This window comes from Dendrobates tinctorius, unplaced genomic scaffold (assembly GCF_039654945.1).
Source record: "Dendrobates tinctorius isolate UK_male_01 unplaced genomic scaffold, ASM3965494v1 ptg000219l, whole genome shotgun sequence".
NCBI lineage: Eukaryota > Metazoa > Chordata > Amphibia > Anura > Dendrobatidae > Dendrobates > Dendrobates tinctorius.
In genome coordinates, this window is record NW_027361886.1 from 5,993,966 (window position 1) to 6,007,026 (window position 13,061).

Genomic DNA, 13,061 nt, shown 5'->3' on the forward strand with positions numbered 1-13,061 from the left:
GAGGTATCAGTGTACTCGGGAGAAATTGCCCAACAAATTTTACGATCCATTTTATCCTGCTACCCATGTGAAAATGAAAAAATGATGCTAAAAGAAAATTTTTGTTCGAAAAATTAAAATGTCCATTTTTTTCCTTCCACGTTGCTTTACTTGCTGTGACGCACCTGAAGGGTTAAGAATTCTCTTAAATGTAGTTTTGAGTAGCTTGAGGGGTGCAGTTTTTAGAATGGTGTCACTTATAGGAATTTTCTGCCATAATAGACCCCTCAAAGTGACTTCAAATGTGAGGTGATCCTTAAAAAAAAAAAAAAAAAAAGTTTTGTAAATTTTGTTGTAAAAATGAGAAATTGCTGGTCACCTTTTTAATCCTTATAACTTCACAACAACAAAAAAAATTTTGGTTCCAAAATTGTGCTGATGTAAAGTAGACATGTGGGAAATATTATTTAGTAACTATTTTGTGTCACATAACTCTTGTTTAACAGAGTAAAAATTCAAAATTTGAAAATTGCGAAATTTTCAAATTTTTTGTCAAATTTCCGTGTTTTTCACAAACGCAAAAATTATCGACCTAAATTTCCCATTAACATGAAGCTTAATATGTCACGAACAAACAATCTCAGAATCGCTAGGATCCGTTGAGTTATTACCTCATAAAGGGACACTGATCAGAATTGCAAAAAATGGCTAGGTCATTAAGGTCAAAATAGACTGAGTCATGAAGGAGTTAAAAAGTCCCTTAACCATGCCATTAAAAGGTGTATCTGCTTTTGGTAAGGGGTTAAAGGGGCCCAGTTTTAACAGTCATCCTGTGCTGACAAACGCCTGCTTGGTGCATCATGGCAGGGTCAATAATTGCACTTGCTTGTCTTCCTTCATTTTCCACCCCCTTTTATTCTTTGACCGCTGCGGCTTTATAGAGCCAGAGAAGGATGGCGATAAATGGAATCCAAGCAGGTGCCAAAGTGTTTAGATTATTGTCCCTGCCATGAAGCAGCGAGCGCTTCTACTCAGTCATTCTATACTGACGGACCCTAAAGAGAATCTGTCACCAGGTTTTTGCCATTTAATCTGAGAGCAGCATGATGTAGTGGGCAGAGACCCTGATTACAGGGATGTTTCACTGCAGGACTAAATGTGGCCCACACCACTGATTAACAGTTTGCTGACCATGTACATATATATATACATACAGAAAGCTGACAGGTATTGTAGACGTTGTTCAATGCAACATTGACCACTGCTACATCTACAACAGCGAAAACAAGGATTCTATCAAACCTACACCCAACAGCCCAGTAAGTGACGCATCACTGTAATCAGAGTCTCTACTCCTAAATCAGCTTTTAGATTGCATAGTAAAAATCTGCTGACAGGTTACCTTTTATGTACTTGAGCTACTTGTAAATAGTTAAGGCCTTGTTTCTGTGGGGGTGATTTTCATTCAATTTATACGTGGTTTTTTTTTTTTTTTTGTTTTTTTTTTTGATTATGTAGAAGACCTGTCTACTCTCCTGACATATGTTAGTAAATATGGTAATTATACACCACATGATTCTGGCTCTTATTTCCTTAAAGGAAACCTGACAGCTGATGCAAGCTTCTCCATATATAGACAGCATGTATCAGAGGTTGGCTGTATTATTTCAGCCATTTGTTTATCAGCTGTCTGCGACTGAGCCACCAGCTTCACCACACCCTCTTCCCTTGTTTGATAGGTGTCTCTGTCTACATAGGAAGAGACATGGCGAAGCCGCTGGGGCCCCACCTGTTCAACTAGTCCCCAGCGTAGGTCGGTCCCTGGAGGCTTTTAATGTAGGCTTTTTTTGTCTGAAACACTGCAGCGTTTCAGTGCCATACATACCTGGCTGAGATCCTGCAGTCAGTGCCTGATGCATGCTGCCTGTGGATTGGGAAGCATGTATCATTTGTCTGGTTCCCTTTTTCTAAAACTCTGCATTGCACTTTTATTCAGACTGTCTTACCATATTTCTCCACAGTTAATACAGAGGAGCAGCCCTGAAGAAAGAGAGCGGCTGATCAAGCAGCTAAAAGAAGAATTACGGTTAGAAGAAGCTAAACTGGTGCTACTTAAAAAGCTCCGCCAGAGTCAGATCCAGAAAGAAACTGCGCCACAAAAGGTTAATTTTAATTATCAGCCTTAAATGAGGACATTGGATCAGATCTGTAATTGATCCCATTCAGATTTTAACCCCTTTAAAACCTGTGACGTGTGTTTTTATGATAGATTGTTGTATGGAACAGGCTTAGAAGTGGAATCCGCTCCACACCAAGCAGATGACAGCTATGTTATACTGCTGACATCTGCTTATAACAGCAGAGAGTTGGCTACAACTGCTGCTGTTTTTTGTTTTTTGTTTTTTTTTTTTTTTTTCTTCTTCTTCTCGCCCTTTTCCCCCCTTCGATTTAAAGGCTGCTATTGATTATGGTCAACAACCCTTAAATGTGATGGTTTCCAATGTGGTCATACAGTCTCCAACACCAGCTACATCATGATTGCAGGGGGCAGATGGGTTAGCATGGCAGCCTGGGGCCTCCCGAAAGGCCGCTTACATTTTATTTTTTGTTAAGCCCAGTAATAGGAGAACGTTGCTGACTCTATAATGCAATGCATTAGTTTTGCAGTATAAGCGGTCATGCAATCACAAACTGAAATCCTGTGAAAATAAATACAAAGTTGAGAAATGATTTTAAAAGAATAACTGGTTTTAAAAATTTTAATCGTGTGTAAATGTATGGTTTGTCGTGTCCTTGAAAGTCTGATCAGAATATAAAGTTATATAGCCTTTGATTTAAGCATTGAAAAAGAAAAATCAAACAGCCAGAGTTGCTATTTTGTTGTTTGCCATTTCTCTACACATGCTTCCCCCACAAACCGCAATAAGTAATTGTATGCACCCCAAACTGGAATCTATAAAAGCAAACCCTTATGTCCATAGAAGGAACAATAGTGCACCATAATCCTACAGAATCATCTTGTTATTTTTTACCTGAAAATGGATGCCTTAAAAAAGCAACTCCCCCTTTTTTTAGCACTCCACCGTTTTTCAACACACTACATGGTAATTTATGGTGTCGTTCAAAATTGAAAGTCATCCTGTCCAAAACAAGCCATCAAATGGCTATGTAAATGGAGAAATAAAAAAAACTGTCTTGACCGATTACAATGTGTAATGACATGGTTAATAAATCTAGCCCTCATTATGTACATTATGTCTTCTGCAGTAATTTTTTGCATGTTCTTCTGGCAGGTACCATCCCGTATTGGTGGCACGGTTATTCCTCCTCCTCTAGTACGAGGTGGGCAACAGACACCAGGCAAGCAATCTACACAGATAGTTATGCCTCCCCTTGTAAGAGGCGCACAGGTAAGGATACTTTGCATTGTGGCTTTCATTTAAATTTAATCATTCTTTTGTCATGCCACATAATTGATAATTGCCAGCATTATGAGCTTGGTGCTTTGGATGTAGTGTATTAGGGTGCGTCAATGCCTTTATATACACATTATCTCTAAATATAATATATGCAAAATGAGTATTGACTCTGTTTTAATGTAATGTGAGATCTGCTAATTTGGCAAGTAAGCGTTCTTACTTGGCCTTCTACTGTGTTCCACTCAGAACTTACAGTTGATATGACTTTTTACCATAGATATTCAATGTGAAGCCCCATTGACATCCATAATTTTTCATGCACGCAAAAAAGTTATCAAACCCTGATGACACTCGTACTGACACAGACCAGTGTTTCATCCAGTGATTTTTCACATGAGGAAAAATGACAGCTTTCCCTTTAGGGTGCGTTCACACGTTGCGGTTTTTGCTGCCGATCCGCAGCAGATTTGTCTCTGCGGATCTGCGGCAGTTTCCATGCGGTTTACATTTCCATGTAAACCTATGGAAAACCAAATCCGCCGTGCACATGCTGTGGAAATTTCCACGCAGATTTGCAGCAGTTTATTTTCCGCAGCATGTCACTACTTTTTTGTGGAACCGCAGCTGCAGTTTTCATTCCGGGACAACGAACATACAAAAATATCTCTCACTCAAACCTGCACATCCAAAACGCACTACAGTCTGCATCAAATCTGCTAGACAAAATCTAGAAATCCGCAAGAAAAACTGCATGCGTTTTTAACTTGTGATTTTTACCAACACATGCAGTAAATAATCCGCAACGTGTGCACACACCCTAACACTGCAATGTTAATCAGCACATGGATACCTCGCTGAATACAGTACTTGTGCAGTCTCTTATTTTCATGGCCCCATAGACTTGTTTGTTTGTTTGCAAATCAACACTGACCTATGAACAGTCCCATAAACTATAATGGGTACATTTCTCGTTCGCCTTATTGGGGGACACAGAGACCATGGGTGTATGCTGCTGCCACTAGGAGGCTGACACTATGCACAAAAAAAGTTAGCCCCTCCTCCGCCGTATACACCCCACCGACCGGCAGGAAGTTCCTCAGTTTAGCTTAGTGTCAGTAGGAGGTGGACACGGGTCTTTGATTAGACCCATATCTACCTCGATGTGCGTCGTTTCTTTTCAGGTTTTTCCGGAGGGATACAGTGTGAATAGTCACATCTGTAGTCCCACAAAGAGACTATGAGTACGGCGTGTACTGCCACCCCGTATCCTCATAAGTCTACAGCAGGACCAAGACCCCTAACATGGATGTGGCGTTCCAGATGGTCCTCGCTCCCCGTCTCCCACCCACTCGCCTACCAGAGCCGGTCGGTCGGTTGAGGCGCAGGATACTCTCCTTGAAACAGTACGCTGGATGAAACGGATCAGGAGGGTAAGTATGAGACCTGAGTCCCATTCTCCCCTGCGGGTTCCACGCCAGGCCACTCCATGGATTCTTCGGCAGCGGTCGCTGTGACAGTGCTGCGACGCCTCCGCGTCGCCTCCAGGCGGCCGCTGCAGCTATTTAGGCCCTGGCTGGTTATCGGACAGCTCTTCCCCCCCCCCCCCCCCCCCCCCCCCCCTCTGCCGGGTCCTAGCTGTCCTCAGTAGCAGCCACCGCGGCGGTTCTGCGACGCCTCCGCGCCGCCCTGTGCTGACAGGCGGCCGCCTCTTCTAATCCAGGCCCTGGCTTCATCTGGGGCCTTGTCCGGCGTCGCGGCCACGCCCCCCTTCTCCATTCTCGGGCGGGCTTCCCTCCCGCCCGCTCTAAGCCCGCCCACGGCCTTCTCCCCTCAGGTTGAGCGTCCCGGAGGCGGCGCCGTCCCTCCCACCCTACCATCTTAGCGGGCGGCACCATTTTTATCATCGGCGCCTAGCCCCGCCTACCTCCCTCCTCTGCATCTGCAGGAAAGCGCGCGCTTCCTGCTCGGCTCCTCTCTGGCTGCCGCCATTTTCGCAGCCTGTCAGCCGGACGCTGTTCCCTCAGCCGTGCCCCTGCAAGCCGGACGAACCGTGCATCTCCATTTATTGGAAGCTGCGATAGGACACCGGACCGTGAGTAGCTCTGCATACTGCAGACTGACACCCTCCTCTGCCTCCTGTCCCCCCAACCTTCCGGCAAGGCTTCAGTGACTGTCCGTCAGTATGTCTAATTCTAAGTCTGACCGCGCTCGTCCCCCTGCCTCCTCTGGCACCTTAGTCAAGTACTTTGCGTGCTCTTCTTGCAATCGCAAGCTTCCCTCAGGTCAGTCCACTCCCCTCTGCCTGGACTGTAGCAATCCAATCCAGCCCGGCGCCGCTCAGGAGCCATCCATAGCCCCAGTGGTGAGTGAGCCCCCCATGCCGGGCTGGGCCTCCTCTCTATCACAGTCAGTGGCAGACCTCACCAAGGTGTCTCAGTCCCTAGTAGCCGTTCTGGACAAGTTGCCCTTGGGAGCTTCGGCGGGACCCAGCACGTCTCAGGACGTCCCATCTGAGCCAGCCAGCGGCGGTCGCAAGAGGCCCAGGCAGGACCTCCAGGCGGAGTCCTCCCCTCGTCCTACCTCACCCCATAGTCCCCAGCAGTCTCCCTCTCGGGCCTCCTCTCCCGAGTCAGGCGAAGCGCTTTCGGAATCGGAAGGGGTCTTAGAGCTGGATTCGGACCAGGATGCGAACATGAAGGTTACGGTGCAAAACCTCATTGCCGCGATTCACCATACCTTTGACATCGCTGACGCCCCTGCGAAATCCTCAGATCAGGAGGTTTCGTTCAGACGGGCGGAAACACCATCCAGGGTGTTTCCCTTCCATTCTGAGTTTGGAAAGATTTTTACAAAGGAGAGAGAAGATCCGACCAGACGCTTTCAAAGAGGAAGCGTCTCGGCGTACTGTACCCGTTTGCTAAAGAGCTCACGGACAACTGGGCCGCTTCTCCCTCGGTGGACCCTCCCGTGTCCAGACTTTCTAATAATACGGTCCTTCCGCTGTCAGGTGTGGCATCTCTAAAAGATTCTAATGATAGGATCATAGAATCTCTAGCAAAATCTGCCTTCGAAGCAGCATCAGCAGCGGTATGTCCAGTCTTTGCTTCTTCTTGGGCAGCAAAGGCCATATCCACTTGGGCAGACGACCTTCGGCAGGGCATTCTGGATAAGGCACGACCAGAGCATTTGGCCGATCTCGCCAATCAGATTTCCCATGCGGGGGATTACCTGCTTTCTGCCTCCTTGGATGCCGCATCTTGCGCAGTTCAGGCTTCAAGTAACATCGTGGCAATCCGACGTACAATTTGGCTCAAGGCCTGGCAGGCGGACTTGTCCTCTAAAAAGTCTCTGACCAATCTGCCTTTTTAGGGAGTGCGTCTCTTCGGATCACAATTGGATCAGATTATTAAGGACGCTACCGGAGGTACGAGTTCTCTTCTCCCCTCCAAGCCTCGCAGACCTCCTCCAAGGCGTCAGTTTCGTTCCTTTCGGACTTTCCGCCGTTTCAATACGGAGGAAAACCCTTCCAACCAGCAAAGGCCACAGGCACGTCAGGAAAGAAAGAAGGTTTCCTTCAGGCCCACTCCGTCCTGGCGGTCCCACTCTTCCCAGGGAAGACCGTCCAGATCTAGATCTGGACGGTCTACATCCGCATGACTACCATCGGTCTCCCGTGGGTCCCTTCCAATTGGGAGGTCGACTTCTTTTCTTCAGCGACGTCTGGCTCGCCTCAGTAGAGGACGCTTGGGTCAGAGAGGTTGTATCAACAGGATACAAAATAGAGTTCATTTCTCTTCCACGGGATTGCTTCTTCCAATCCCGTCCGCCGAGGGATCTGGGCTTGGTCCCGGGGTTCTGTTCGGCCATCGCCTCTCTTCTCAGTTCCGGGGTGATTGTGCCCGTTCCCGAATCGGAACGCTTCACAGGGTTTTATTCAAACCTGTTTGTGGTGCCGAAGAAGGACGGGGCAGTTCGGCCCATTTTGGATCTCAAGTTACTCAACAAGAGAGTTCGCCTTCGCCACTTCCGGATGGAGTCTGTACGCTCGGTAATTGCTTCCATGGAGGAGCAGGAATTCATGGGTTCCATAGACATCCAAGATGCCTATCTACATGTGCCCATATTTCCCGGACATCAGAAGTTCCTGCGGTTTGCGATTCACCACGAACATTACCAGTTCGTCGCGCTTCCTTTCGGGCTCGCCACCGCTCCCAGAGTCTTCACGAAGATTATGGCGGCGTTGATGGCCTTGTTGAGGATCAGAGGTCTCGTTCTTTTTCCGTACCTCGACGATATCCTGATCAAGGCTCCCTCCTTTCAACAGGCCCGCCTAAGTGTGGCGATCGTTCTAGACACCCTGTCCAGTTTTGGGTGGATCGTCAACCGGAAAAAGTCCTGTCTGGTCCCTACTCAACGCCTTGTGTTTCTGGGCCTTCTGTTCGACACTCGTCGGTCAAGGGTATTTCTCCCACAAGACAAGATCCTTTCCCTGCAGCAGGGCGTGCGATCATTACAGATCACACGATTTCCATCCCTCAGGACAGCCATGAGGGTCCTGGGGAAGATGGTGGCGGCGATAGAGGCAGTTCCCTTTGCCCAATTTCACGCCAGGCCACTCCAGCAGGCCATTTTGTCCAGGTGGAACAGGTCGGCTCTGTCTCTGGATCGTCCGGTTCGCCTTTCATGCCGGATCAAGCGGTCTCTCAACTGGTGGTTGACGTCTCCCCTCATTCTCTTGGGGCGGTCTTTTCTTCCCGTTCACTGGCAGATTGTCACTACGGACGCCAGCCTCATCGGCTGGGGTGCAGTGTTCCGCAATCACACTGTTCAGGGTCGATGGTCGACTCAGGAATCAGCTCTGCAGATCAATGTCCTAGAGATACGAGCGATCCATCTAGCTCTCGTCCACTGGGAAAGGCGCCTCAAGGGCCTGCCTGTCAGGATTCAGACAGACAATGCCACAGCGGTGGCGTATATCAACCGCCAAGGGGGGACACGGAGTGTCTCAGCTCTGGCGGAAGTGTCCAGAATTCTTCAATGGGCAGAGACCTTTGTTCCAACGATTTCCGCGGTTCACATTCCCGGCGTGGACAACTGGGCCGCCGATTTCCTCAGCCGCGAGGGTCTCGCGGCAGGGGAATGGTCCCTACATCCGGAGGTGTTTCATCTGCTCTGCCGTCGGTGGGGAACTCCGGATGTAGACCTCATGGCATCTCGCCTCAACAGGAAAGTCCCACAATTCGTGTCCAGGTCTCGGGACCCTCTGGCAGTGGGCGCCGACGCTCTGGCCGTCACTTGGTCACAGTTCGAGCTCCCCTACCTGTTCCCTCCTCTGCCTCTTCTTCCCCAAGTTGTTGAAGAAAATCAAAGCAGAGGGGATTCCAGTCATCCTCATCGCCCCGAATTGGCCCAGAAGGTCTCGGTTCGCGGACATTGTCAACCTTCTCGCGGACGCCCCCTGGAAGCTTCCAGACAGGGCAGATCTGCTGTCTCAAGGCCCGATTTGCCACCCCAATTCTCGGTCGCTCAATTTAATGGCGTGGCTGTTGAGACCGAGGTTTTGAGACGGGCAGGATTCTCTGATCGGGTGATTCATACCATGATCCGCGCCAGAAAGCCTTCTTCGAAGATCTATTACCGTACTTGGAAAGCCTATTTCTCCTGGTGTGAGACCAATGACATCGCGCCCTTGGTTTTTTCGCTCCCTTCTATTCTGGCGTTTCTGCAGGCAGGGCTGGATGCGGGGCTTGCTCTCAGTTCCTTGAAGGGTCAAGTTTCGGCACTGTCCATTTTATTTCAGAAAACGCTGGCCTCCCGGCCCCAGGTCAAAACCTTCCTCCAGGGTGTGGCTCACACGGTTCCTCCGTACCGAGCGCCCGTGGATCCTTGGGATCTTAATTTGGTTCTTCAGGTTCTGCAGGGTCCTCCTTTTGAACTTCTCAGGGACGTTTCCCTTTCCCTCCTTTCTTGGAAAGTGGCCTTTCTGGTGGCCATTACCTCCATCCGGCGCGTGTCGGAATTAGCAGCACTTTCTTGCCGCTCTCCTTTTTTGGTCCTTCATCAGGACAAGGTAGTTCTGCGGCCTCCGCCCTCTTTTCTTCCGAAGGTGGTATCTTCGTTTCACCTCAATGAGGACATTGTTCTGCCATCCTTCTGCCCGAGCCCAGCTCACCCTCGGGAGCGGTCCTTGAACAAGCTGGACCTAGTCAGGGCATTGAGAGTCTATCTAGCCCGGACGACTTCCTTGCGGAAGTCAGACTCTGTTCATCATTCCTGATGGGGCGAGGAAAGGTCACCCAGCCTCAAAGGCCACTATTGCGCGCTGGATCAGATCGGCAATTTTGGAGGCATACTGGGTCAAGCATCGAGTGGCCCCTCCAGGGGTCAGAGCGCACTCTACCCGGGCGGTTGGTGCCTCCTGGGCGGTGCGCCACAGAGCTTCCGCGCTGCAGCTTTGCAAGGCTGCAACGTGGTCATCGGTTCACACCTTTGTGAAATTCTACAGGGTCCACACCTATGCTTCGGCGGACGCCAGCCTAGGTAGAAGGATTCTGCAGGCTGCGGTGGCGAGTCCACTGGCCTGATGGAAGTTTGTTTCCCACCCTAGGGACTGCTTTGGGACGTCCCATGGTCTCTGTGTCCCCCAATAAGGCGAACGAGAAAACAGGATTTTTTGGGTTGCTTACCGTAAAATCTGTTTCTCGGAGCCTTCATTGGGGGACACAGCACCCTCCCATGTTCTACAACTCCTGTTCTTATGTTTGTCGGTTTGTTACAGTTGAGTTGTTTGTTCTGTTCTCAATCTATTCTGTTACTTCTCCTACTGCTTTCTGACTAACTGAGGAACTTCCTGCCGGTCGGTGGGGTGTATACGGCGGAGGAGGGGCTAACCTTTTTTTGTGCATAGTGTCAGCCTCCTAGTGGCAGCAGCATACACCCATGGTCTCTGTGTCCCCCAATGAAGGCTCCGAGAAACAGATTTTACGGTAAGCAACCCAAAAAATCCTGTTTTTCTATATATGAAAATCACAGGTGGAACACAGGTGAAAAACTGACTTCCGCATGAGATCTAAACGTAAGTTCTTATCTAAGTCTGTGTTGCACTAGTAACATCTGAATATTGATATTAGCTTTTGAATATTGGTTATTGTAGTATGTTTCGTTGCTCCTTTTTTCAGATTATCTTTCCTGCTCACGTGTTCACACTTTTTCCCACTGTCTTTTCCTTCTTACCCCTCCCTCCCACCATCAGCCCATTTCTGTCTCTCCTCAGCAGTTGCACAGTATCAGGCAACATCCAAGTACAGGCCCACCTCCTTTACTACTTGCTCCTCGAGCATCAGTGCCCAGCGTGCAGATGCAAGGTCAGAGGATCATCCAGCAAGGACTGATTCGTGTAGCTAATGTGGCAAACACAAGCTTGCTTGTCAACATACCACAGGTTGGTATATACAGAAACCTAAAGCAAATTTGACTTTTCAGTGCTACGAAGATAGAGTTGTGTTTTTTTTGTTTTTTTTTGATATCATCACTTTGGAGTGTTCTAGAAAAATAACATAATCATTACACACTTGGGGCTCTTTCACATGGCAGGATTTCCTTTACTTGTGGTGACTGTTTTCACATGTACCAGAGACACTTGCACACGTAGATCTGTTCAAGTGAATGGGTCTGCACACATGTCAGTGTGTTTCCACGGACCGTATGCAGACATGTCTGTTTTTTTTTTTTTTTTTTTTTTTTTTTTTTTTTTTTACACAACACCACGGGCTGCAAAATGTCCCGCACACTGACGATACACAGATGACATCCGTGTGTAATCAGTATCATACGTACCTGCACTTGGGAATCGGCTCGCATCATTGTCCCCTGCTCGTTCAGCTCTCAGTTGAGAGTTGTAAGGCCGGTTTCACATTAGCGCTTTTTCAGCGCGCGCACGGCCGGGGGTAGCTCCGCCCCCGAGCCGGCTCTCTGCCCGGCGTGCCCGCCCCTTGCTTGTAGCGCCGCCTACTAGCGGACAGCGGCGCCTGCGATCGGCGCACCCTATCTTTAGCATAGGGTGCGCAGATCGTGCGCAGGCCGTGCGCTAGTTGCGCTTTGACCTGTGCTGCGCACTTTTGACGGTGCGCCGTGCGCGCCAAAATCCGAAAAGTTTGATTTTGGCGCGCACGGCACACCGTCAAAAGTGCGCAGCACAGGTCAAAGCGCAACTAGCGCACGGCCTGCGCACGATCTGCGCACCCTATGCTAAAGATAGGGTGCGCCGATCGCAGGCGCCGCTGTCCGCTAGTAGGCGGCGCTACAAGCAAGGGGCGGGCACGCCGGGCAGAGAGCCGGCTCGGGGGCGGAGCTACCCCCGGCCGTGCGCGCTGAAAAAGCGCTAATGTGAAACCGGCCTAAGAGCGAAAGCAGGTGGTGGCTGATGGGAATATTCATCAGCTGCCGGCTGTGCTATAAATAAAATTTAAAAAAAAAAAAAAATGTGGGATTCTCCTGTATTTTTGATAACGGCCAGGCAAAACTGACAACTGCGGTCTGCAACGTGCAACCTTAGCTTTAACAAGAATAAGGGAGTCCCCATGCCATGTTTTAATTAACCCCTTCATGACCAGAGTTATTTTTAGTTTTGCGTTTTTGTTTTTTGCTCCTCTTAATTTTTCCGTCAATATGGCCATGTGAGGGCTTGTTTTTAACGACCCTATTGTTTTACCATGTCGTGTACTAGAAAAGGGGGAAAAGTTCCAAGTGCGGTGAAATTGCAAAAAAAAGTGCAATCCCACACTTTTTTGATTGGCTTTTTTTGCTAGGTTCACTAAATTCTAAAACTGACATGCCATTATGATTCTCCAGGTCATTACGAGTTCTTAGACACCAAAACATGTCTAGGTTCTGTTTCATCTAAGTAGTGAATAAAAATTCCAAACTTTGTTAAAAAAAAATAAAATAAATGAATTGCGCCATTTTCCGAGACCCGTAGCGTCTCCATTTTTCGTGATCTCAGGTTGGGTGAGGGCTTGCATTTAGCGCGCCGAGCAGATGTTTTTAATGATACCATTTTGGTGCAGATACAATCTTTTGATCGCTTGTTCTTGCATTTTAATGCAATGTCAAGGCCACCAAAAAAAATAATTCTGGCCTTTTGACTTTCCTCGCTATGCTGTTTAGCGATCAGGTCATACCGAATATGACTGTATGTTTTGACCTTTTTTTTTTTTTTACTTCTGGCATGCGTCAATAGGTTCAATGGGAGACGAGAAGCTGCCACAATCCGATTGGCTCTGCTACATAGAGGCAATGATCAGTTCACATCTATATATTAGTATTTCTCACTTGCTATGAGCACTGACCACCGAGTGATGCTCACAGCAAGCCGGTAGTGACAACCATAGAGGTCTCCAGACCTCTGGTTGTCATACCAACGAACCGGTGACCTGCAATCACATGACGGGGTCACCGGTGGGCGGGTTTCCGGCTCTATGGCCGGAAGCGCAAGGTAAATGCCGCTGTCAGCGTTTGACAGCGGCAATTAACGGTTTAATTGCCACAGGTGGATCGCTGTTCAAAACAGCTGACACGTCCCGGGAAAGATGTGGACTCACCGCTGGAACCCACATCAAAGGGAGGGAGTCTGATGACGGAAAGGGGTTAAATGAATAAATTTAA

The 13,061-nt window shown here is 48.6% G+C and overlaps 1 protein-coding gene across 6 annotated transcripts in view; it reads left to right on the forward strand.

The window, feature by feature from the left end:
* The window catches only part of GATAD2A (GATA zinc finger domain containing 2A), a 116,768-nt gene that overhangs the window by 79,259 nt on the left and 24,448 nt on the right, over positions 1–13,061 (forward strand). For 4 of the 6 annotated variants that reach the window (XM_073555141.1, XM_073555137.1, XM_073555139.1 and 1 more), the window contains exons 4-6: positions 2,001–2,141; positions 3,273–3,389; positions 10,651–10,839. In XM_073555141.1, the coding sequence (XP_073411242.1) occupies positions 2,001–2,141; positions 3,273–3,389; positions 10,651–10,839 (447 nt within the window). The remainder of the gene's footprint in view (positions 1–2,000; positions 2,142–3,272; positions 3,390–10,650; positions 10,840–13,061) is intronic. The other 2 variants (XM_073555142.1, XM_073555138.1) reach the window with 1 other exon arrangement.